The 27,121-nt window shown below is 34.2% G+C and overlaps 1 protein-coding gene across 6 annotated transcripts in view; it reads right to left on the reverse strand.

The window, feature by feature from the left end:
* Positions 1 to 24,142, reverse strand: part of SEC31A (SEC31 homolog A, COPII coat complex component) — a 60,231-nt gene extending 36,089 nt beyond the window's left edge. For 5 of the 6 annotated variants that reach the window (XM_072942583.1, XM_072942575.1, XM_015250829.3 and 2 more), the window contains exons 1-10: positions 23,985 to 24,139; positions 14,026 to 14,105; positions 13,243 to 13,366; positions 11,622 to 11,820; positions 10,013 to 10,108; positions 8,954 to 9,094; positions 7,305 to 7,447; positions 3,957 to 4,056; positions 1,897 to 2,058; positions 1,549 to 1,701 (exon numbers count right to left, since the gene is read on the reverse strand). In XM_072942583.1, coding sequence (XP_072798684.1) covers positions 1,549 to 1,701; positions 1,897 to 2,058; positions 3,957 to 4,056; positions 7,305 to 7,447; positions 8,954 to 9,094; positions 10,013 to 10,108; positions 11,622 to 11,820; positions 13,243 to 13,366; positions 14,026 to 14,104 — 1,197 coding nt within the window. In that variant the 5' untranslated portion in view covers position 14,105; positions 23,985 to 24,139. Of the gene's footprint in view, positions 1 to 1,548; positions 1,702 to 1,896; positions 2,059 to 3,956; positions 4,057 to 7,304; positions 7,448 to 8,953; positions 9,095 to 10,012; positions 10,109 to 11,621; positions 11,821 to 13,242; positions 13,367 to 14,025; positions 14,106 to 23,984 lie in introns of all 6 variants that reach the window. The other variant, XM_031688748.2, reaches the window with a different exon arrangement.
* Between the last annotated feature and the right edge of the window lie 2,979 nt (positions 24,143 to 27,121).

The raw sequence follows: 27,121 nt of genomic DNA on the forward strand, positions 1-27,121 counted from the left end.
CTAAGTTTTAAAAGGTAGTAGAATATGCCACTCCAAAATATGCCATTTGTCATAAGAATTATTTTGAGCTAAAGAATACCAAAAGACAGCAGGAGCAAGAAAGGCATCTGACCTCTTTCTGAAAGGAGATGAAACTCCCCTATGAGAGCTGCTCTCCCTCCACTGGGAGGAAAGAAACATTTTTTTCACCAGAGATGGGAGTGCAGACCAGGAAAAATCTGTACAAACAGACCTTGTTAAATAAAAATTATTTCCCTCCAGTCTCCCTACATATTTTAGTTACTTTTCCACAACTGCCATTCTTTGTTCAAACTAGTATATAAGCACTCAGGTCTTGCCACTGGTTTGGAGCTTCATTTCTCTACAGGGCTCCCAAATAGGAGGTTTGCTCTCCTCCTATTAAGCAGGCTCAGAACTCTGCCTCTGGCCTCTAGTATTCATTCCTCAGGTCTAGGTACTGATCTTTTCTTAAATTCCCTGGATTTATTTCTTCCTTTTACAGTGCCATTACTCTGCCGAACTCTTCTTTTCACTCTGAACTGCTGTATGATTGTGGGCCTATTGTTCATCTTTTCTCCTCCAATCCTTACAATATGCTACAGATTAATCTTCCCAGATAACAGACCTTTGATTATGTCACTTGTAAATCCGTTCTTTGGATTTAATTAATCTCTCATTCCTCTTGTCTGATCTTCTCTACTATCTGCTCTCCTGCCTTTGAATCTTTGCTTTTGTTTGTGACTTTCCACTTAACTTACTGAACCCTAACCATCCATCTAGTTAGTTCTTTCCTTCCCTAAGCAATTAAAACATTTATTATTATAAAATTATGTATGTACAAGGTTTAAAAGAAAATCAAACCATACAGAAAAACCTGCCCCCTAATATAAGCTACTTGAGGACACAGACTATCTAGTTTACAGGTATGTTTTCTGGGCCTAGAATGGCACTTGACAAACAGAAGATGTTCACTATATATCTTTGGAATGAAAAGTGCATGTCCACTGGCCAGCACTAAAGTATTATAAAGACAATAAATAACATTCCTTTCTCCCTCTTATAAGTTTGGAACCAAGTACAAGAGATGGAGCATCAAAATATCAAGTTTTAGTGCTGTCATAAGTGCTGCTAGACTGGAGGCTCTAGTTCAGATGTGCAACCACAGTGGAACTTCTAACAAACTAGAATGTAGGCCCCTCTAGAAAAAAATGAAGGAATCAAAGAAGGAGAGAGAGAGAAGGAAGACAAACCTAATAAGGTAGAGGGGGGAATGGTGCAAAGGTTGCACAACAAAGTGAATGTACCCAATACCACTGAATTGTATATTTCAAAATGGTTAAAATGGTAAATTCTGTGTTATGTATATTTTACCAAAATTTTTTTAAAAAAGGAAAAAAGGGAGTAGGTTCCATTTTTCCTCAGAAACCCTACTGAATGATGAAAACCCACAAACACATCTCAAACTCAGTCTTCTATCTGAGGGATCCTATAATAACACTTTATTCTAAGACCTTTGTGTTTATGGGCGGTAAAAACAAATCCACCTACTGAAAAGGAAGCACCAACAGGCCTTCGGATCCACTTGGGTGGCTTCTTCAGAGGCAGTACTATACTATGCTGAGCAGTCTGCTGAGGAATTTGTAGCGGGGGAAGGGGCTGTCCTGTGCCAAAGGGATCAAGATTCCCAAAAGATGACGAAAGCTAAAAAAAAAAAGGGGAGATTTTGTAAATTATACAAGACTGTATTACATGTTTTCAAGTGATTGCCAAGAAATTTTTTGTTATAATTATCCAATTAATCGGTATTGTTGATCAGGAAAGTCACTTTCAAAATAATTACAGTTAAGATGATTTTTTTCAAGCATTATAATAAAAAACTTTAACACTTCCTATTACCTTGTCAACTTGTTTCTGCCTTAAACCATCTGTGCTCCCTCCCATGATAGAATAAACGCTGATACGGCCGTCAAAGGAAGCAGCCGATAAGACAGCAGGATTTCTGGGACACCACTGGATATCAAAGCACCACTGTGTGTTGGTGGGAAGTTCATATAACACCTGTCCCCAAAAAAAGGCAGAAAAAAGTATACTCACTTTAATTAGTTTGATCAACAAGTACAACTTAATTAAACATGTACTTTTAGAAAGTATCTAGCCAGGAGAAACAACTATAAAAATTTCTTTGAAGTACAAGAGAATGCCATCATGATAAAAAGGAATGCTGCTCAAAATTTTGCCCACATTTGGAATAAGCACATCTTTAAAACTGCAGTTTTTCTGTTTTTATTGGAATGGTAGTAGAGGTGGCATCTGAAAGACTAGAATAATCTCTTAGGGTCAACTTGTTAAGTCAAAGACCAATAGGGTCTCATCTAACTGATTTTGCCTGCCAAGATTCAAAGAACCACATTTAGCTTATTTGAAGATCAAATTAAAAAAAAAAACCCCCCAAAAAATCTAGAAAACTTTGAGAAGCAAGAATTCACTGAGAAATTTGGCTTCCAGTCAAGTGAGAAAACATGTTTACATCATTCTTATTACTGTGTAACTTTTCCTTAGAAGAAGAATATGGAAAAAGTATTAAAAATGGCTGATATAAACAAAACCCTTACAATGTAATAATTGTTGCTAACTCAAAGTTAGTGTGATGGTAACTGATGCCCATAGGAGTACAGGTTTTATAGCTTTAAGAAATAAGTCAAATTAGCTTAACTTTGGCTTCATGTGACATTTAAAATAATTTTTTTATTTTATAAGAAAATAAAATTAAGTGAAAAGGCATTTATCCTGGTAGTCTTTAACACTTAAGTTGATTGGTAAGACTATTAGATTCTTGATATTTGAATTAGTTGACTATTTCTAATTTGCATTTAAATAAAAAATCTATTACATTTTCTTAGTTGCAGCATGCACTAAAAGTTTATTCCTTCAAAGTCCAAGCAAACACAACTAAGCATATGCAAAAAATCATTTTATCAAATTACATAACTAAAAAAATTAGAACTCTAATTTCCACGAATTTTGAATTCACTTGAGAAGGCACAGTGTAAAATGCAAGATTTTTATTATTTGGCCTACAAATCATCTGAGGCAAAACTTACTGTTTTTTTCTCATCTCCCCTAACATTAACTTTTCTATATTCTTACAGACATCATTGCACCTGAAAACTTTAAAACCACACATCAAATAACAAAAGTGCTTGTTTTAATTTTAATATTATAGATTAAAAGTGATTGAAGATACTCTTATTTTTACCAGCATACCATCAGGGTAACTAGAAAAGCATCTGCAATAAAAGTTTAAAAGCTGTAATTAAAATGTATGTTCTCTTGCCCAATAGTGAAAAAGATGGAAATTATTAAGAAGAATAAAAATGATAGTTAAAAGAGATTTTTAGCCCACAACCCAAAGCAAATAAAGTGACATTTATATAACATTTATATTTAATAAAGTAAAATTCCCTCATCTAAATTTCCATGGGTAGAACATATGACAAATATTTTATTATAAAGTATTCTTGCTGTACAGTTCAGAAGAGAGAGTAAAAACCTGCATCCATTGATTTCCAAAAATCAAAGAGGACCTAAAAAGGCAAAGCCAGAAAAAGACCCAAGCCTTGAACACTTCTACTCTGAAGACACTGGTTTCCAGAAATCACATTAAATGAATCATTTCCAAGTTTAGGTTAACACCTTTTATTGGGGAGTGATTACTAGGTTCAAATACACTATTTTCAATGACTGATATTCCCAGATGAAACAGTTGAGTTTAGACAATGTTCATGACAAAGTCTCTGCTAGATTAACATTTTACACATTTTACACACATGTCCATCTACTCTCACATGTCCTTAATTGTAAACACGCAGTAAAGAATCCATACGGAAATTTTCTTATTCAGCTAGAGATAAAATACTATGAGAGCTGTAAGTCTGAGAAACATTTCCTCCCCATACCTCTCCTGTGTTTGGGTTGGAGCAGAGAATCTTAGCATCTTTCCCACAGCTCAGCAACAATTCAGGATCTGCCATGCTCCAAGCAATTGCCAAAATCCCCCTATAAAAACCCAAAGAGATAAGTAATTTTTAATCTTGAGAAAATCAAACCGCCAAATTATCTCTGTCAGGGGTTTGGAGACACACACTGCTAACAGAAGTATAATTTCATATATAATTTTGCTGGAAAGCTGTTTAGCAATGTGTATGCTCTTTGATCTTTACAAAAGTATTCAATGTAGTGTGTAGCAACAGCAAAAATTTAAAACAAATGCCCAACAACAGTGACTACATAATAATAAATTACAGATCATCTTTTGATGAGAAAAAGTGTAGTTAAAAATTATGTTGTAAAAATTGATTTCTTATTGTTAGACAGTCTTCACCAATCAATGAAAAAAGGTTAACTATGTACATAAATTTGTATAAAAATACAATTATATTAAATATTTCCATAAGTAGGGTTATGTGTATATAAATAAAAATATGCACAATAAAAATTTTACCTATGGATGGGTTGGAAATTAAATTATTTTGCATTTTCTACTTTTTGTTTATATTTCTAGCTTTTGTTATCAGGGGAGATCTAGCATATAAGTTTTTTTAATTAAAAGAAAATATTTTAAATTCATCACAGAGAAATATTAGATCTAAATGCTAAAGATCTGATTTTACAATTTTTTGTGTTTTAATAGCTTTTGGATTTTTTTATCTTAAATGTAAGAAAGTAATATTTTTGGTGGATGTTCTGAAAAATCAGATTAGCATCTCTATAAAAATAAAAAAACTTGTATCCCATTATCCAGAAAAATGCACTAGATAATATTTTGCATTTTCTACATTCATGTCTCTGCTGTTTAAGAGATGAAAGAAGGAAAGTTAAGCTACCACACTACGAAGAAAAATACTAGAAACTACAATTTAAATCCCAGAAACTTGAAAATAGTAGAAATACTACTAGTAAATACTAGATTCTAGAAAAATACCAGAAACTAGAATTATGTTTGTGTATTTCTTCAAACAAAAACATACAAATTAATATTCCTCAATTCTCCTGAAAACATTAATAGTAGTCCTAAGATGCATAGTTTTTTTTTCCAATTTCCAAAATAAAGATAAATCTCACTGTCAATGTATATATTTAGCATTGTTTTTCTTTCCCCTGAAAGTTGGTTGTTTTTTTCTTTCAAGTTTTTTTTGGTGGAGTAATTAGGGTTATTTATTTATTTGCTTACTTACTTTTAGAGGTGGTACTGGGGATTGAACCCAGAACCCTGTGCATGCTAAGCATGTGCTCTACCACTTGAACTACATCTTCCTCCTTAAAAGCTGTTTTTAATTTGATGATATTTCTTTTAATCTCAGTTGTCTCAGAATCAAGAAAATATAGTATAGGAAAAGAACCCAAATAGTTTAAGAATGCCTTTTCTCTCCCATTTTATTTTTAAAACATTAAAGTCTTTGTAAAAACTTTAAGGAATGGTATGATGTACACCCTTACACTCGTCACCTAGATTCACTGATTTGGCTGCACCTACTCTGTCTTTCTCTTTCTTTACATGTGTATTTTGACCATTTGAGAATTAAATGCAAATATTATGATATGTCACTCCTACACTTATCTCTGGAGATAAGAACATTCTCCTATATAACCACAATATAATTACATATTGAAAATATTTATTATTTATATGTAATACTTTAATTTAGAGTCCATATTCAACTTTCCCCAGTTGTTAACAATAATGAAGGTGTACTGTCTCCTCCCTTTAGAATCCAATCATGCATGTCAAAAATTTCAAGGTATGTCAAGAATGCCTTTTTAAAGAAATCAATGTCATATTTAATATTGCATTTTAAGGAACACTTAAGTTCTTACTAAGTATTAAAAAAAATTGCTGAACTGTAGAACTGAAAGGGATTTTAAAAATCACATAATCCAACTCTTAAATTTATTAGAGGGAGAAAACTGAGAACTCAAGAGGTTGATTTGCTCCTGGAACCTACTATGGTATTCTGTCTTGCTAAATTATGACCACTTCTAAAATTGGCAGTAGAATATAGTATTAAGAGCATGGATACTGGGATCAGAATGTTTTGGATTGCAAGTCAGCATTTGACTAGTTTTGTGACCCAGGCCAAGCTTAGCCTTGCTGAGCCTCAATTTCCAATGTGTAAAATGGGATAATAGGACTTACACCATAGGTTTGTTATGAGGATTAATCAAGCTAACATTTAAAGTACTTGCATACTTTACATGCTACATAAATGTTAGTTGTCCTCCCACTGCACTGTAAGCTCCCTGAGGGCAGGAATTTTTGTCTGATATATTACTGAATCCTAGTACAGTACTTGGCACAGAGCACATGTTCAATAAGCATGTGTTGAATGAATAAATAAAATCTTACCATACATGAGAAAAATATTAAAACTTCTCAGAATTATCCCTTCTTTACTAAAAAGTTAATTGAAGCACAACATCTAAATAGGATTATACTTTGACTAGATTCTTCTCCTTTATCAGAAGCTAAAGGAGAGATCATACATTTTAAGACTTCTTAAAGTATGTAATTCCACTACTTAGGGGGAAAAAAGATTTAAAATGTCTATATCCTTAAATATAAAAGAAGAAAAAAGCCCAAAGTACTTACAAAACACTGTAACATTAAAAGGGATATGTTTTGTGTTTAAAAACATTGAACAAATATGTGTAAACTCCCTGGATACCTGAATATCAATGATAGGAAATCTGTACAACTACAAACTAAATTTAATGCTACTGAAACTAACACAAGAAAATTCTCATATCTTTTTAGAGCATCCACACATTTATTAAAACTGAAAGCAGAATGAACCACCTAATTTCTCAAAAATGTTTCCCTTTAAATTAAGATAGACACTCGAAAGTAAAACAAACTTTCATTTGTTGCTTGACATTTAATGTTAGGAAAGACTCTTCATAAGTATGACTGAAATAAAGATGAAACTGTATAACTGTTGTCCCAAGAGTTGTCCCAAAGTGTTGTGTTACACTAGAATTTTGACCTATTAATCATTACTTCAAACAAGTAGTGGAAAATCTGTTAACACATTTTCATGTTGTTGTAATATGATTTGGCTACCATTGTTTGGTATAGAAAATCAGATGACTATTGCTTAAAATGAAAACAAACCATTTACACTAACTTTTACAAGACAGAGACAAAGTAGATTCCCTAATTTTAAAAAACTATCTGATAATTCAAAGTGGTATGTAAATACATTTTTAAAAATAAACAAATCAAGGTCCTTGGAACAGGAGCATGTTACCTGGCATGGTTTTCCAGGACACGGAGTGGAGAGGAGGCAAAGCGCAGATCCCACATCTGGACTACTGGTAACCTATCATCCTCAGAGGCAAGGACCATTTGAGTAGCAATATCAGGATGCCACGCCAGCCCAGAGCAATGCATCTGTAGATAGTTAAGGCTCACATTTTATCAATCATACTACTTCTTGAAAAGCCAAAATGAAAATGAAGAATATGCTTCTGTTGAAATAGCAGAAAACATTAGCTCAGGCTTATTAAAAAATTATTTATTTTAATTGATTATTTTTTATTTGTTAAAAATTCAGTTTATTAAAAAATAAAACTATTAAATTTTATTAAACACTCTTAAACAGTAGTCTTTAAAGTAACTTGCTTAAATATTTTCAATTCATCCAGCTCTTGAATATACAAAGCCATTCTGGGCCACAATAATTCTATACTGAAAATGAGTTTTCCTGTCCAAATTGTAACTAGGAAAAAAGTTTTACATAAATTTAAAATTTAATACTTTCAGAAAAAATGAAAATAAAAAGATAAAAGATTTTAATGACCAAAAAATCCATCTCTTTCCTCTGTTTTATCAGAAAAATCAAGAAAAAGATCTAAAGCAACAACTACTATTTAAGTTTTCACATGGAATAATTTACAATTATTATTGAGAAATGCCTGAAGCTCAGATCCTATTAAGTGTTCCAGAAGATGACTGAAATGCATATGGTATACTTTATTCCACTGAAATTTGTTCTAAAATTCATGACTCACTGAAAAACAATACCCTGAAGAAATATTATTCTAAATAGTTTTTGTTGTTGTTGTTTTTAAATTATGTATGTATTGATTTAGGGAAACTCTTTTTTTTACATGTCCAACTAAACAATGTAAATGAAAACAAATTAACAAAATAGGGCCTAAACTGTGTCTAAATTACTTTACAGCACAGGATGACATAATATTAATGAATCTGTAAAGTCAAAAATTTAATGTGTTATACAGCATCTACTGGCCAAGTGGGAGAAAAGTACTAGCTCACTTTAGCAGTTTCTAATCAGAAAAGATGAAGCCACGAGCCTGTAAACTACAGGTTCACAGTCATAAAATTACTAGCAGGGAAAATTGTTACACTCCAGAGAAAGCTAAAGATGAATTGAAAGGTTGCTATTGGGGGAGGGTATAGCTCAGCGGTAAGGTGCATGCTTAGCATACACAAGGTCCTGGGTTCAATCCCCAGTGCCTCCATGAAATAAACAAACAAACAAACAGACCTAACTACCTCCCCCCACCACACCCACACACCCACACACACACACACACACACACACACACACACACACACACACACACACACACCCCCTACTCACAAAAGATTGCTGTTAATTCTTTGGAACTGCTAGCAAAGCAAAACAACCAGTATACCATGGAATAACCCCCTTGATTAACCAAACTCTCTCTTCATTAACATATCCAGAATGGTTTAGTAGGAATTTTATTATTTTCCCCAAAGGAAAAAACCTCTCATTCCAACATGATTGGTCTATAAAAAGACAAGATTTGATTTCACAGAAATTTGATTTGTTGCCAATTCTGAGAAACAATATAATACCTACATCAGAAATAAAACATGTATGTTACAAATCAATCATATACTTACCCTGTTACTATGATCACTGACTTTGATGATAGGTTCATTTTTTCTAAGATCCCACACAGTGGCCCGGCCACTGGGACTGGCAGATGCTAAAATATGCTGAACTTGTCTGTTCCATGCAATGCAGCTAATATCTTCTGGGGGCTATAAGGAATAAATTACTAAAAACCATTTCTCAATTATAATCAAATTTAACTACAAAATCTAATTCTTTTTAAAAATGGATTACCTAAAAATCTGATCTATTCATTCCACAAATCTGCTTTTATATTCTTAAGTTCTCAATATATATGATATATAGCTTAAAGTTCAGGTATATGCCAATTCTAGTATTTTACCTTGTTTGTTCACTAGGAATTTATTAAGCTCCTATTACAAATCGAGCACTGTTTCTTTATTTTGCAACTGCCCCAAGGTAGAAAACAGACCACCAAGTAGATATTCATCAATATGACAGACAACTAGGAGCAAAAATTACAGCCTAGACCTAGAAAACTATCTTTGTAAATGGTGGTTCATACACTATTATTATGCTACCTCCCAAAATGTTAGGGACCATTATATTGGTATATTGGCTACTCAAATTGAGCAGTCTATACAACATTAAGAAACTCAAGGAGGCAGTGGGAGGGCTCTTTCCCAGCTTATTAGAAATACACAGGAAATGGGTTGAGATTTTTTTTTTAAGTAAGTTTTCTTTCTAGTCTATGATGTTTATTCTAAGGTTGGATATTGTTAAAATACTGTATGATATAAAGTTCTATACTATATAAAGTATTATACCTAAGAAAACTATTAAAGACCCATCGATTTTATTTACTACTGTGAGTCTAGTACATCAAACAAGGTCTGGCAGGTGGTAAGTACTAAATAAATATTTGCTGCTGAAGGGTTCTTTGATACGCTGAAGAAACATATTTACTAATAGTTCACTGTGCTGAAGGAAAATCAATGACATCTAAACACTAATTTTAATAACTATATTTTGTATGAAAAATACTGAAATAAGTGTAGAAAAACTTAATTTTGGTTCTTTTGATTATATTGAAATCAATGTAATACCTGTGTTTTGGCTCCTGGTGTCATTGGAGTTGCAAAATTGTTTAGATCCCAAATGTAGATTTCAGATTCATTAGCACCAGAGGCCACCAGATTAGTCTGCAGTAAGAAACAATTAATAACTAAACAGTACTTAGAAATAATTAAGAAAACTAAGAATAACTCAGTTCAGAGCTGGAAAGATCTGTCCATTTTAAGGCCTATAATTTTTCTATTTAATTAAAAAGGCAAAATGTATGAATTCCTAAAAACTATGCATAAAAATCCAAAATTAAAAGTGTTTTTAAAGAAATGTATAATAAAATTCTACTAAACTAAAAAGATAATATGTCTACTGATATTTTAATACATTAAAAATAATTACATGAGTAAATTCTTAATGCAACCAGACAGGAATTATTACTTGTGGTTTTCATCTCTGGAAGGGGGTCTGATTGTGAGAGACTAAACTGGTCACCAATTATGGCTTTTAGACAAACTGCCAAATCCTAAAATAATGGCATCTATCTCAGGATACCTCAAAGGCAGCCTCAGGAGCTGGACCAAGACAGAGCTAGTCATATCTCTCATCTTAAATGCTCATATATTTCTATTTCATTTATGCTCAATCTTGTTCCGGGTGGCAGTATTTCTAGGTTATCTCTGTCATATACCTGTGGGGTCAAAAAGACCCTAAAACTGTGATATGAAGTATAGGAAGATAATGAGGTTCATACATTGATCTTCATCCTTTAAAGCTCACTCTCATAAAAAACTGACATATAATTATGAAAATAGAGGAATTCTATGGTAGCAGTCACCTATAATAGAAGACACTAACCAAAAATCTGCAGCTGTTTAATCCAATTAACAGAGAAATTAGGTATCTAATCTAAAGAGTAGACACCATAAACTGCAGAAACGAAGAAGTTTGGGTTTCCGTATTTCTAGACCCGAAGTATCTATTTATAATATAAGAAAGATAACTATTTTAAACTTAAGCTAATATTCATTTTTGGTTATACTCTAGTATCCTATTAACTCAAGATATTTATTAGCCTATCTATAATTTTTATAATTAATATTCAGTAATATTTATGATGACAATAGTAGAAAGCCTCTTAACTGTCTATTTATTAAATCTGTACTATATTTGTGTATATTTATAATTACTTGATAAGGGTAATAACCTCTTTGTCACAAATACAGCATTTATCAACTAACAAAACAGTAGATTAAGCCACATACCATTGTACCCGACTAATGCTGTACTAACACAAACTTTTAAAAGGCAAGGTTTCCAACCTTTGAGGTTCCTAATGTTTAAAAAATGTCCAATAACAAAAAAAGAAACAAAAAATGAAAAATAACAAAAAATAAAAAGTGTCCAATAAGATGATATCTCCAGACTTCTAGAATTAAACCCATCAGCCTGATCCATTCCATGGAGTTAGTATCAATTCACTGTGAACCCAAATCTGAACCCTCCATTCTTCAAATACACTTATTTATCAACCTGCACAGGCACAGTTTCAGCTTTCAATTCCAAGACTGAGGCAGAGTGGATTCACAGACTTATTTCAAATAAGTAACACATATCTCAAGAATTATGAATAAATGTCAGAAGTCTAACCTGGAAAATGTTCACATCCAAGGCTCTTACTGGGCCAGTATGTTTGTCATTCTGGGCAATCACAACTTCCTTTTCGCCAGCTATAATTTTTGAAGGATCATAAAGAATAATATTTCCATTTTCACCACCTGCAATAAGGACTCCAGAGACATTTCCCTTCGAATCCATCTTATGAGGCCCCCAAATCAACTTGTGGTACCTTTAAGAGAAAATGAATAAAATAACTCCTTTTTGAAGTCAAATAAATATAGAAAAGAATTTGAAATTATACACTTAATTATTTTCATAAATACACTAAAAACATTGCCTCTCCTCTATTCCTGGTAATTGTGCATAACTTGGTGAAATGGCCTTTTAGTTTTTATTTATACTTACATGTACATGTTTTATTTTGTAATCTTGAAGAGTATAAACTTGTAGAGCTAATATAATATGACAAAGCATATTTGCTTGTGTCAAAAAATATGAGCTTAATTAAAAATGAAACACTCCCCCCCCAAATTTAAAAAGAAAGAAAATGAAACAGACAAACAAAAACATGAGCTTAAGAATGGTTTTACCATTTAGAACCTTTGAGACCCCGGGTCAGTTACTTAATCTTCCTAAGCTGCTTTTGATTCATTTATAAAACAGAGCTAATCAACCACTTCCCTTGATTTTATCTGACAAAAGAAGTACTAACAAGTTGTCTCTTAAATAGTAAAGGTGTTAAGGGAGTCATCTGACATTTTCTAAGAAAAATAACATATTCTGACAGTAGAAAAGTGACAGAAAAGTGAAAAATTATGTCATTAAGACAAGTACCCCATTGGCAGAGAATAAAAGATTCTGGTTTGGCATGGAGGTGGCACAGAGATACACAATGAGACAAATGGTGGTGAGCAGAAAAACTGTTCGACAAAAGTATTTGGGGTTCCCATTACAGTGGGTGGAGGACTTGGAAGAACATGAGAGGTCCCATGAGACTCGATGATTTGAGCTGTATTCTCTTAGCTAAGGTACAATCTCTTCCTCCAGATCTGCCATGCCATTGAGGCAAAAAGCATATTTTACTACTCAAATGAAAGTGTCCTTCCCTGTATTCCAATATGGCTTAAGTACTTGGACAGGTGATCTAAATACCTGCTGTATCAGAAATCATGTCAACAAAATTCTTTGTGAAGTATTATTTTTAGATACAGATTCAAGGAAAATGTATTTTTAAATACAGATATAGGGGAAAAAATAAAAACAACCTCCGTTCAGAAATAATCACTGCTAACATCTTAATATTCATCCAACTACTCCTTTTTCTAGTCATACCTACCTTTTTTTGTAAACAGATGAGATACAGGAGATAGAAAAAACTAATTCTACTATATCATGAGAAAAAAAAATACTAGAAACTAGAGCCTCTCCTTCTTAACTTACACAAAACAGTCAGTAGTAAAAAATTCAACAGAACATATGGACACTTCTTTTACTTCCATAGAAATTCTCTCATATATTTTTTTCACAAAATATTTCATGTCATTGATGGTATTCCTTGCAGTTTCTAATAATGGAACATTTACAGACATGCCAGGAATCAACCACAAAATATAATTAAATAATCATGTGAATTTAAGGTAGAATCTCATACCTGTGAGAAGAAGAGAAAGTGGCACAAGATTTCATATCCAAGGATGGATCAGAAAGGTCTAATTCAAATATCTCAAGGGAAGCATTGGTACTAAATGTTGCATCCAATTGTTGAGCAGATGTTCCTATAAAAAATACATTTATGTTAACTACATATGCGAGAAAGAAAAGACTCAGAAGACCATGTAAAACAGAAATTAAATGCATGTTTTTCAATTATCTCATTCATGAATGCTGCATTAGTGGCTGCAATCTCTGCATATACAACATCGAGCAGATGCTTAAATTACTATAGCAGTAAGATTCTGACTTGAGGCTCAGAAATGATGTTTGTAAGAGTGGGTAATGCAGGTAATTTTTTAAGCCTGTAGATATTTTAAAACCTCTCTGTAAGAACAGTCCCATGTTTATAGTCACAAATGATATAACACCAAATCTTTTTACATAAAAATGCTGGCATCAAAACTGTTCTTCATTCATTCAAATTGATATTTATTAACTTTTTTTTACATGTTATCTATTGTGCTTAATAATGAAAGAATAAATATAAAACACAATTCTTATAAAGTAGGGAAGGCACTATACATTAATATACCATGATTAATGCTATGATGTACAAGCATAAAGGGTGGTCAATGAACTCAGCTAATAAGGTTGGACATATCTCGCCAGGGAAGGAGAGGCTTTCTAGAGGAGATGAAGTTTGAAGGACAAGTATAAGTAAGTCAGATGTGGAAGAAAAGAAATTAGGTAATTCATACTATCTTCTCTCTGTTGAACTTACCTGTAGCTAGGTAAATGGGATGATTCTGGGCAGGGCTCCATGCCTGCATGGCTGTACGATCTACTTCCTTTAACTTCATCCTGATAAAGAGAATATTTCACATAGAAATATACTGGACAAACCAATACATCATTAGTAATGCTGCAATGTCAATAAATCAAATTGGTTTAGGTATCATTTGCTGGGAATGTTCAACATTAGAAAGAAGAAAAACTTGTTTAATTATTTTGAGACAAATATAGGGCTATCCTATTTACAATGATAGCCCTTCAGCTGAAAAATCAGTCTGGAAAGAAACTTGCAAAAACAAGGGTAGTATTTGGTTAATTAACCTTGTACACAATATGCTTCTCCGACAAGACAGTATGGGTGGCAGTGTATCAGAGGACAGAAGCATATAATAAACAAGTTGTTTCTTCCCGGAGCAGGATTACTCAATGATAAGAACAGTTTGAAAATTTAATTTTAAATTAAAACTAACACAGAAGAGAATACAGTAAACCCACAGATTTTAAAGATAAAGCAGAAAAAAAAATTTTTTTAAATGGTCACTCCAAGCCACTATTTTACATTCTCTCTGTTAAAGTTACTTTGGTAGAAAAGTTCAAGAGGTACTGTACTATAGCTTAAAAAACAAAAACAAAAACAAAAAAACACTTTATTTTACATAAATGCACTCACATAGTACAGAATTCCATTGTAAAATGTACCATAATTTATTACTTAGGCCACAGCTGATGAATACCTGAGTTGTTTCTAATCTTCTGCTATTTTTACAAACAATGCTGAAATAAATGGTCATATATACATGTTGTTTCACTCGTGGGCAAGGAAAGCTATAAATTTCCAGAAGTAAAACTGCTGTGTTAAACAGTAAATGTAAATTTTTTTAATCCTTTTTTTTTTAAGGTTTTTTTGGTTTTAGTTTTTTTTTTTTGCAGGGGGGGGATTTGGTTCATTTAATTATTTATTTGATGGAGGCACTGGTGATTGAACCTGGGACCTACCACTAGAGCTATACCTTCCTCCCACGATAAACGTATTTTTAATTTTGATGGATACTGCCAAGTTGCTCTCCATGTCAAGTATGCCTTTTCACACTTCCAAGAGTAATATATGAGTAGCTGCTGCCCTACAGACTTTCCAATGGTTTTAAATGTTTGGCAGTATGATAGGTGAAAAATGTCAGCTCTGGAGAGTTATAATTTGCATTTCTCATACTAGAAATAACATTGGACATCTTTTTTTAATATGGTTACGGGATATCCATATTTCCTTCTCTGTTACTTTTCCTGTCTATTCCTGTCTATGTCTATGTCATTTCCCCATTTTTCTCTTAGGCTGTCAGACTTTGTCTTTTGCTTTTTTTTTTTTACCTTTCACAAAATTTTGATTTTTTAAAAATAGATTTTATTTATTAGAGCAGTTTTAGGTTCACAGAGAATCTGAGTGAAAAATATAGAGAGTTTTCACATACCCCCCTCTCTCGCCCCTCAAATGCTGCCTCCCCACTGTCAACATCCTGCACCACAGTAGTGTATCTGGTACAATCAAGACATCAGCACTGACACCTCATTATCAACCAAAGTCCATCGTTTCCATTAAGGTTCACTCTTTGTATTGTTTATCTTTGGTTTTTGACAAATGCAAAAATGACATATATCCACCGTTATAGTATCATTCAGAAGTATCCCTGCCCTAAAAGCTCGTGTTCCACCTATTCATTCGTCTCCTCCTCCCTCCCTAGCAACCACTGATCTTTTTACTGTCTCCATAGTCTTGCCTTTTCCATAAAGTCATTTAGTTATAATCACACAATATGTAGCCTTTTTAGATCGGCTTCTTTCACTTAGCAATAGGCATTTAAGGCTCCTTGATGATGTTTTTGTGATTTGATAACTCCTTTCTTTTTTCTTTTCCCAGGGGTAGGGGGGGAATACGTTTTTTGTTTCTTTAATTTACTTTTTTTTTTTTAATGCAGGTACTGGGGATTGAACCCAGGACTTTATGCATGCTAAGCATACACTCTACCACTGACCTATACTCTCTCTAAATAGCTCTTTTTATTTTAGCACTGAAAAACATTCCACTCTATGGATGTACCATAATTTTTATAGTAAAATTAATCACTTTAAAAAGTGGCTTCTCAATTTTGATTAATTAGAAAATGCCTTCTGCATGCCAGAGTTAGGAAGACATGCACTGATAGTTTTCTGCCAGCAAATTTATTTATGGCTTTCTCTTTACATTTGAATTTTGACTCGTTTGAAATGTGTCCTAGTATACAATGTATACTCAAAGTTTATTTTTTTCTTATTACTCTAAAACCATTTACTGCAAAGTCTATCTTTTTCTTGTTAATTTTAGGTATCACCTTTATCATGTACTAATTTCCTGTACTTAGGTTTACTTCTGGATTTATTATAGATTTGTATTCCTATACATATCAGGATGTAGGTTAGAATTTACATTCTAGCATTTATTTAGGCTTATTTTTGGATTACCATTCCTATGTCCATTTGTTTATTCACATGCCAGGCACTCCACTGTTTTAAATACTGAGGCTTTATATGAGTATGATTTCAACTGCTTCCCTATCTATTGCTCCCCCATCTCACACCCCCACCCCATTTTCCTTGCCATTACTGTTCATTTTACTACATAAACTCTATAGTTTTTGTCTAATTCCAGAAAAAAGAGACTGCTAGTATTTTTACTGAATCTGTACCAAATTATAAATTAATTTACAGAGAACTGAGACAATGTTGAATTTTCCTATCAAGAACATGGTGTCTTTTGATTTAAGTCTTTTTTTTTAATCTTTCAGTGGTTTTTGAAATTTCACATATTAGGTTTGTTTATTCCTAAGTGTTTTATCTTTTGGTTTGTTGGTAAACGTGGCTTTTTTTCCCTATCCATTATAATGTCTATTTTTCTTATTGTTATATGAAGGATAATGATTGCTTTATATTAATTTTATATCCTGCTATCTTATCATATTCTCCTTTTGTAGTAGTGTTACAGTAGATTCTGTCGGGTTTTCCACATATACACTCATACCATGTGCCAAAAGGGACAGTTCCTTCCTCATTCCTAACTGTCATTCCTCTGATATCTTTCTCTTGTGTGAGTTAGCTAGTACTGACAGTACTATATTAAACAGCAGCGATAACAGTGATATTTCTTGTTTTGTTCCCACCGCTGAGCATGATTTTGGAACCTGATATATACATACACATATTTGTAGAGATATAAATGTGTGTGTGTATATGTATATGTATATATCTGGAAATAGCCATTGATTACTGTTTTACTGAATGTTTTTCATAAAAACTGGGTGTTGAATTTTGTTTAATGCTTTTCATTAATTAGGTAATTAGAGATGACCGTATGATTTTTCTCCTTAGGTCTACCAATAAAACAAATTATACTAACAAATTTCCTGAATTAACTGAATCATCTTTTCAAACTTAGAATAAATTTCTCTTGCTCATGATGTCCTACTACGGTGCTGCAAGGTTCCATTTGTTTAAAAGTTTCACTCCTAGGGTCTCAAGTGAGATGCAATCGATAATTTTCTTCTTCTATACGTTCGTCAGGTTTAGATATCAAATGTTATACTTGCTTCACAACAAATGTGGGAGTTGTTTCTTCCTATGCTCAGTTTTAATAACGGCATTAGAATTATTGGTTCTTGACGGATTTAATAGTATTCGCCTATGAAACATCTGAGCCTGGTGCTTTTTGGGGAGAGTTGCTTCTCTGGTTATTTTCTCTATTTCTTCTATGGAAATCTATCTATTTGAATTTTCTTTGTTCAAGGTTATTTTGGGTAAATTGTATTTTCCTATAATAGTTCTTTATTTTTAAAAATAATTTCCTAATTTTTTTAGAGTTAAACAACATAGACTCATGATTCTTTTAATTTTTGCTGTTTATGGTTATTTATGAGTCCTTAATTAAACATATTTACATTTTATTTCGCACTACCCTTCTTTTAAAAATTAGCTTGGCTAGTGACTTGACTATTTTACTGAGTATTTACAAAAAGCCAGCTTTCTAATTTATTAGTTCCATTCTTTTTGTATTCAAATTCATTAATTTCTGCTTTTATTTTTATTAATTCCGTCTTTCCATTTTCTTTTGGTTTACTTAGTTCTTTTTCTAACTGTTTAAGTTAACTAAAAACTGAACGTACCCATTTTTATTATTTCTTTAGGCTTTGAATTTTCTCTGAGCACTGCTTTAGCTGCATCCTATACATTCCTAGTGTTTTCATTATTATGGTTACCTATGCATTTTACAGTTTCCATTTGTATTCTCTATTGACCTAAGAATTGCATCCAAACGGAGTATCCAAATGGAGGGGTCTTTATTTTTACTTCATTGTGATTTTTCTGTATTATTTCTTATTTATAAAACTAAAGTTTTCTTTGAGGCACATATAGGAGTTTTTGTGAATGTTCCATGAGATCTAAAAAGAAGGGGTGCTCTGTTTTCAAAATTCAATATATATTAATCAAATCTACCCTACTGACTTAATTGTTTAGGTCTTCTACATCCTTATTTGTTTTTCCACTTGATTTGTCTTGGAGCAAGAACAGTAAATTAAAAGGATCCTGCTACTAATACATTTGTACATATTTCTCCTAGTATCTCCCATAGCCACTTTACAATGTTGTGTTGGTTTCTGGCGGTACAGCATGTTTCAGCCATACATATAAATATGTATATTCTTTTTCATTATAGGTTATTATATTAAATATAGTTCCCTGTGCTATACAGCAGAAACTTGTTTATCTATTTTATATATAGTAGTTAGTATCTGCAAATCTCAAATTCCCAGTTTATTCGTTCTCACCCCCTTGCCCTGATGGTAACCATAAATTTGTTTTCTATGTGAGTCTGTTGCTGCTGAAACTTCCTTTATGAAAGTTACTTTGTTATTTAGTACAGTTACATAGTTACCTATTTAATACATAGGTAGAGAGACATATTAAATGTTCACTGTCAAATACATATTTTAGCTGTACGGAGTATTTTTATCTTATAATGCCTTTAGGCCTGAACTCTGCTTTGTCTCATATTGAGATCAATACCCTAGGTTTCTTTTTATTTGCCTTTATATATGTTCTTTTGCCTTTTCAACTTTTGAACCATTGTGTTTTCACTGGCTGTCTTGAATACAGTGGAAAAAAATCAGATTTTGCTTGGTGATCCAATTGGAAAATCTCTTCAACAGACTAGCTAATAAGGCTATTTAAAATTTACTGCTGTGACAGATACGGTTGCCCTCATTTCTATCATATTTTGCTATGTTTGGTTTTATAATTTAAAAAATGTCTTTCACTGCTGTCTATTTTCTTTTTGTACATTTAAAATTTTTCTGATAATTAGAGTGATTTGTATTTTTGTTCTAGCATGTTTCTGATTCTATCTTTACAACTATAATTTTAAATAATTTCATTTAATACCACTAATCCTCTATTTCTTTACAGTTAATTATTAAGAGTACTAACAAAATTAGTTTATATAATCTTACTACTTCTCTTGCATCACCATTAATAGTCATTAGTATTATCTTTCTCAGTATTTACCTTTGTACTATTAAATATGCTCATACTTCTGATTTGCCAGCTTTAAATGATGTCCTTTGACTCCTAGCCATTATAGATGAGGCAATACTTTAGGAGATACTCAAATTTTCTGCCTACTTCCCAGTTCTCTTAATTTTTTACTTTTATAAACCAATTCCTACATCATCAGATATTTAACATGTACATTTTGTTCTTTCTTCCTTATTCCCAATTTTGTTTTAGTCTCAGGTCTATAGTAGGTAAATTTGCTCAATGTTTTCCAACAGTACTTTTGCCATTTTCTTACTCATCTCTAGAGGACGAAGTTCATCCTCTAATAGTTTCCTTATAAGGGCCTTAGACTAAAAATATGCCCTGGGTCTTACATGTTCAAATTGTTTATACTTGAAGAACATTTCACAGATGAAAAAAATGAAGGCACAGAAAGACTAAATAATTGGTCCATGTTAGCAAGGGGTAGAGCCAAAATTTGAACTCAGAAGTTTAGTTCCAGAGTCCAAGCTCTTATTTGTTACTACAACAAGTTCACGTATTCAATTTTAATCATAGAAGAAATATTAACATTTATGAGGAATAGTTATTAGCAAAAAAACTACAATGCATGATGAAATTAAGAAACGTATTTTAGGAACTGCTAGGTTAGGCAAAAGTGGATTAGGAGGTTGAGTCACGTAGTCAGAAGTGGGACCTCTGGAGGCAATCCTCAATTTGCATATTGGCTCTGCTACTCGTGAGACCTTGGACACAGTATCTAACCTCTCTGAGCCCCAGTTCTACATTTGAAAAATAGGGGTAAGAGTGGCTACCTCATGGGACATTGTGAGTTTTAATGAGATAATGTATTTTACAGATGGCCAAACAATGCCTCACACATATGTTAAAAAGTATTTTAACATGTTAACTACTTTAAAGATTATTACTATCATGGGATTAATCAAGAAAACTACTCATCTAGTTTCCTAAGATTATTGTGAAAAAGAAAAGAAAAAAAACCCCAATTTTCTAAGAAGTGAAAAAGATCCTATTTATGTCAAATGCCCTTCTTCTCAGCCAATTGTCTTTGATAAGTTCAATACCCAACTCCTTCATGAAAACTGCCCTAACTGATCCAATCCACACTGATCTATATAATCTCTTCACTGTTTATATTTGTACCACATTTTAAGCATCTTATAATAAAATGTCTTATTACATCTTAACAAAGCTTTATCTAACACTCTATTAGTACATATTGTTTACATATTTTCCCATTCCCTGTTTTACCAGCTGTTTTCTATGTCATCTTGTCTCACTAACTCAACAAATATTTTTTTTTTCAATCACGTGTTACAACTTTTACCCTTTTGGGACTCAAAATTCCTTTGCACAGGGTGAGGTACACAGAAAGTTTTGCTTGACTGATTTTGCATGTCTATATTTAGGGGAATACAAGCAGATTGATAAGCTAGAAAGACCAATTTCAAGTAAAACATTTAATTTTGAAATTCTTAACTTTTTAAAGGATCTTTTCTAACTTAAAAAGTAGTAGAAAGTATTGCTGGGGGGAAAAGAAGTTTTAATAAACTGCGTTTAGAATAATTTCTAAAAGCGAAAACAAAATAGTTATAAATATATTTTTTAAAAACCCAACTGAACAGAATTACAGTAACTCTAAGAGCAAAGGTACAAGGGCTGTCTAATTTATGAACATTTAGTTAATGTGTAACATTTACTGAAAGAGAAAGAGACAGATTCACAAGAACACAAAATGGCTAAGTGGGAATTCAACCCATTTATAAAGTCTGTTTCTTAAAGCCTCAGTACTCAGTGTTCCACCAGAAGCAGTTCTACTTATTAACCTGTGTACTGAACACGAGCCTTTAATACCATTGTTTAAAAACAAAAATTAAATCACTATACTACAACAACAGCCTACAACTATATGATGTGGTCTGAATCTAATTAAACAAGAATACCATAATCTACCTAGTATAATCATCCTCAAAACTACTAAGAATACTATGGAAATACAGCTTCATCGGATGCATGTGTATCTCCTGGCAGAATGATCATTTAGCTGTAACTAATTTTCTTGAGAATAGGAAGAAAGAGGTCTTAGGTTTAAAAACTTTGTGTAATTTTTTTCAGTATTATATGTGATTAGAATTCACATTATGTGGATTTGTCTCATTCAAGACTATTTTACACAGAATATAATCATTCAGAAAATATTAAAACTGTGAGGACAATGGCTTGTTCACAGATGCCACCTACAAGACAGTATCTATGGTACAGCAGTTAAAAACATAGTGACTGGAGCAGATTTAAATCTCTGGTCTACCACGTCCTAGCTCTGACTTCAGGCACGTAATTTTTCCTATGTGTGTCTTGGCTACTTACTTCGAAAAATAACTATAATAAAAGCATCTATGCCATTGGGTGGTTGTGAGAATTCACAGAGTGCTGAGAACAGTGCCTGACATGTAGTAAATAAATGCTTGTAAATGTCAGCTAATACAGAAGTCATAATTTAAAATGTTTACCCCAGTGAATCTTCAACAGAATACATTTCTTGAAGAAAATTTATGTTCTAGACTACAACTTTGATTTATTCATCCAAGGGTCTGCAACTGTGTGCAGTTAGATGGGAACTTTTTTCTTTTTGCATTTTCTAAATGCTAATTTTGTGAAGCAACACTAAAACCTAATAGTACTATTCTTTAAAAAAAAAACACCAACTTTACCATGCTATACATAGAGCTAACCTAAACCTCAGAAAGTAAAAAGTGAAAGGGGTAACAGAATTGGAAACTGACTCTCAAATCAGGAACACAATCCCTAATTGCCACTGCTTTTAGTAAAAATCCATCCTGTGTGGGCAAAATAATCTCATTAGGGACTGGCACATTTGTTCCAGAGGATTTATTTAATGTTATCTATGTTCTAGGCTCATCTCATTCAACCAAAATCAAATCAAAGAAGGAACTGTGCATTGGTCATTGAACTAAATGGTGTCATACTTATCTGCATTTAACAAACAAAACTTTTTGAGCTGAAATTAGCCTATTTAAGAATAACAACATTTCTAAAAACAATGTAAAAATCAATTTAATAATATCACCTTATAAGAGCCTTTGAGATTTGTAAATCTTGTGAAACTATACAGAAACTCCTATATGTGTGCATGTGCATTTTTCTAGGAAGATGATCCAATGCTTTACCAGATTCTCCAAAGGAAATGGAACCCCCCAAAGGTTAAGAATCATTGCTCCTTACAGTTTACAAATTTCTTTCTGTTCTTACGTTGTCAGCTTCAGAAAAGAGCCTGCTTATATAAAATTAAGCAGTATTAAACCTAAATCCATTCTAAATCTCACGTTTCCTAAATAACCTTACATGTGTGTAACAAATTCACAACTACAAAACACTTCAAGTATTCCAAAACTTCTTGGAGTCTACAAACCTTTCCCAGAGCTGCAATTAACGGATAATGAGAAACAAGCAACACAGCAGAATCACTAAGAAAAGGTAAGCAAACTTCAGCCAACTCTAGAACAATCAGTACGTACAACAAACGTTAAGACAGTATAAGGACGAGGCTCTAACTGTCGACTAAATACAGTTGCCTACAAAGACAACCCGATTTCAGTTTCCTGTGGTTAGAAAAGACAGTTTAGGAAGAAGGATTTCTCTCAGAGACCATCACTGCAACTTCAGAAAGATATAGGTAAAATTAGTTCCTTGAGCTTCTGGAAGAGGTTATAACGCTCATAAGCCCAGACAATATTTTTATTCATTTTACACCTGCCCCATAATCTGACCTCTTATTATAGTAGATTACTAGCAAAAACACACAACACTTAATAAGACTTCCTTCGAGGTGTATAGGCTGCAACTGGCGAGTACTGCCCTTAAAATAATCCAATTCTGGCTAAATGACAGTAGCCTTCATATAAAACCTACGAATCTTTAAATCCGGCAACGGTTCAATTATTAACAAAAAGTCCTAACCAAACTGAAGTCAACCAAAGAAATCCTGAGGTTTGTTTCCTTCCCTCGCCCTTGGGGACCGCACCTCTTTGTGCACAAGGGTCTGAAGGTCTCCTAACCTCAGACCTCACTTATGGACCCCGGCAGGACACCCTGTCGCAAGCCTTAGGGGCGCTCTTGCTCAGCAGTGGAAACGTCGGCGGATGCGGACAGGCGCGATCTACGAAGAAACCGTGACGCCAGGCGTCCCGCCGGGCCCGAAACGCAGACCGACCGGGCCGCAGTCTGGCGGGGACTACCGGAGATCGAGGCCGGGATCCTAGCTTTGGCCCGGGCTCTCCCTGAAGGCCAGAGGCCCGGCAAAGAGGACAGGAGGGGATGAAGCGGACACACCTGGCGGGGACCCTCGGCGACCGGTTCCAACGTTAGCTCGGCGCCCGTCGGACTCTCCCAGCATTCGCCGCCGCCCCTCCTCCCGGCCAGGGCCACCTCCACGCTCCGCTCCAACGTGGCAGCCGCAGCCCCGCCTAGCCGGCTGGCCGACGCTTCCGGGAGCACGGCCTGGCCCCGCCCACTCGGCGCGCGACCCGCCACGGCACTTCCTGGAGCGGTGGCTAGTGGGAGGGGCCCCTGTGCCGCGCGGCGCGCGTCCTTGGGAGGCTACGGACCGGTCCTGAGGGGCGGCGTGCGGTGGCCAGGACGACGCGAAGAAGAAAAGTCCTGCTGGGTGTAGCTGTGTGGCGGAAGAACGGCCGCAGCCCGCGGAAACGCCACGTAGCACTGGTCCTGTGAGACGTCAGCAGCGCCGCGACACTGCCGACGCGACCAACCACCGAAAACCGGGCTGCAAGGGCCTTATTGCAGGAACTGTAATTGTGACTAGGGTCTTAAAATTGCTTACTTGCTTATTGAGAACTTCTTTAAAACCGGACGACCTGGTCATACCCAAAGGCTGTTGTGTACATATTTGATTTGTTACTCCGAAGAGGCCTAGTGGGGTAAACAAGGTATTGCGGTTAGTATCCTGCCTTACTATTTGAGATCTGTTAGCATTTGCCTTCAGTCACTGGTAACTTTGGTAGTTTCGCCAGAGCCTGGCATCTAATTAGTGCGTGACATGGATGTTGTTTCTTGTTTTAGGGAGGAATTATTTCATAGCAAATCAGGCAAAGCCAGAGGAAAATCACAGTATCAGAACCTGGACTCCTAACTTCTAGACCAGTTCTCTTCCCATTACACCAGTCATCAGTCTTTTCTAAACGCCTTCGCGGGAAGTAACGTTTCTCTGTTTTGCATGCAAAAAGTAAACTATGGCAAGCACCGCTATTTAACAGTAGGCAGATTTTTGTACTCTCACTGTACTTCCAGCACCCTTATAGTGTCTTCTACTTCTGGTTCAATTTAAAAAGCAGATTTATTTCTGTAGGGCTGAAGTAGACTAGCTGAAGCAGCTTAGGAGACAGTAGCTAATTTTTAGTGTTCTGAAAAGCCTTCCATTTTTACTTATTGCTGCAAGGACTAGTTTACCTAAAGGGGTGCTAATAAAAATCCCCAACTTAAAAGCAGGATCATCATTTGAATCAAGTGAACACCTTGAACTCCCTACTGTCTCATTCCCCAAAGACCCTATCCTGCTTCGAAGTGTGCATTGGATGGTATGGGGCAAAAATGGTTCATTAGAAAACTCCAAAACTCAATGATGCAAGTAGTGGTTACATTCTTTGGTATCATTTAATATAGTCATTCAACTACAGGTTCCTCCTGCATAAATCAAATTACAGACCTCTCCTTTCCCCTACTCCCTTTTGTAGGCCCTGTGAGCCAAGAACAGCAAAAGAAAAATTATTCCATGAGAAATTACATGAAATTCCAATTTTTGTGTCCATGAGGTTTTATGGGAACACAGCCATACTAAATGGTTTCTGTATTGTCTATGGCTGTTTTTGTGCTACAACATCAAAGTAGTTGCTAGACACCACGTGGCCTGCAAAGTCCTAAGTATCTGCTATATGGCCCTTTAAGGTAAAGTTTGCCAGCCCCTATTCTATTAGACAGGACTTTGTCTACAAACAGATTAATGCTCAAAGTAGGAATAAGACATTCAGTATTGTTAAGTTTCCATTTCAAAACCTTGATATAGTAGCATATAAAGGCAATATGAAATGTCAATTATAACGTAACTGGTTATTGTAAGGCTGTATACAGTTTCCAGGCTTGGTATATTTATACCTGGTTGAATATAAAGACTCTGTAGCTTGTTTTAAATGCAGGAAGTTCTGGCTGTGACTATGCAAGCTGAAACTGTGCAAAGCCGTCTTAATCTATGGATTAACAGTCTATGTTCTGTGACCTTAAAACCTGTCAAAATATTAAAAACTCTTGATGTTGCCTATAAATGTAATATAGTAAAATTAATATTTGAAACATTGAAAGTTAAGAGTTTTATTTCTTTATTAAAAAAGTATCAAGAGTAGTTTGAACAGTGCTTGCTTGCTTCTCTAATTTACAATGTGGAATAAGCATTTTTTTTCTGTGCCTTGGCAAATTGTCATACTTTCTAAGTTTGAATCAGCTTTCACAACTTTGTGCTGTCCATGTCCTGAGACATCTCTGAGAGTTAGTTTAATGTGAAGTTTTTCAACAGCATCACTTGCTCTGAGACACGTTCATCCTTTATAATGCAACCGCTTTCCTCGTTTATAACTTTATATTCACCTTCACTAAGTTCACCTCACTGCAAATCTACAACTGTTTCTTGAATGGTGGCAGTGTCAACATTGCAGCATTCTTATGGTCATCTTTATCTTCTATAACTCCATTTATATTCCATCCAAATCCTACAGGTTTTTGCACAGTAGTCTCTCACTACTATGCAAAGTGAGGACTACTTGCAATCCTGGGAATCTGGGTGCAGATTTCACAGCAGCATTCTTATTTGAGCTTGTAGTTTCACCGGATTAACATTAAATCAATTCATGTTGACTTCTGAAAGGATGAAACCAGCCTTTTCTGGCAGTAAAAAGATCTTGTAATTAATTACCATTTTCCTTCAGTGCTTTGGCCTGAATGCTAGCCAAACTGATTAGGATTTGTTTTTGATTCCTCAATCCAAAGTAGAGATAAACACTCCATTTCAACCTTAAGCGGCTTTCTGTTCCTAGTGTAACTTAAACTAAAAGATGTTGAAACAACTTTACCTTGTTCATATATTCATCAGACTTTTAAAATATGGTTTGTATTGTAGTTCCATGTAGGCCTAGGTCTCATCCTATCTTCGCTTTGCTGTGACCATTTTCAAATCTTCTAACCACATCTAATTTCACTTCCAGTGTTACCACTTTTCATTTCTTTGCTGCCTTGTCATATTTGTTGGCTAACTCCCTCTTTTGATTATCCATTTTTGTAAAATGTTGCATGCATTTATCACTGGGAGACAAGGAGGCAACATAAAGCTATATGCTTTTCTGTCTCTGCGTGACTTAATAGCCAGTGACCGTTCACCAAGACTTTGAAAGAAGTGATACAGCTGG

The sequence above is a fragment of the Vicugna pacos genome, chromosome 2, assembly GCF_048564905.1.
Source record: "Vicugna pacos chromosome 2, VicPac4, whole genome shotgun sequence".
Lineage (NCBI taxonomy): Eukaryota > Metazoa > Chordata > Mammalia > Artiodactyla > Camelidae > Vicugna > Vicugna pacos.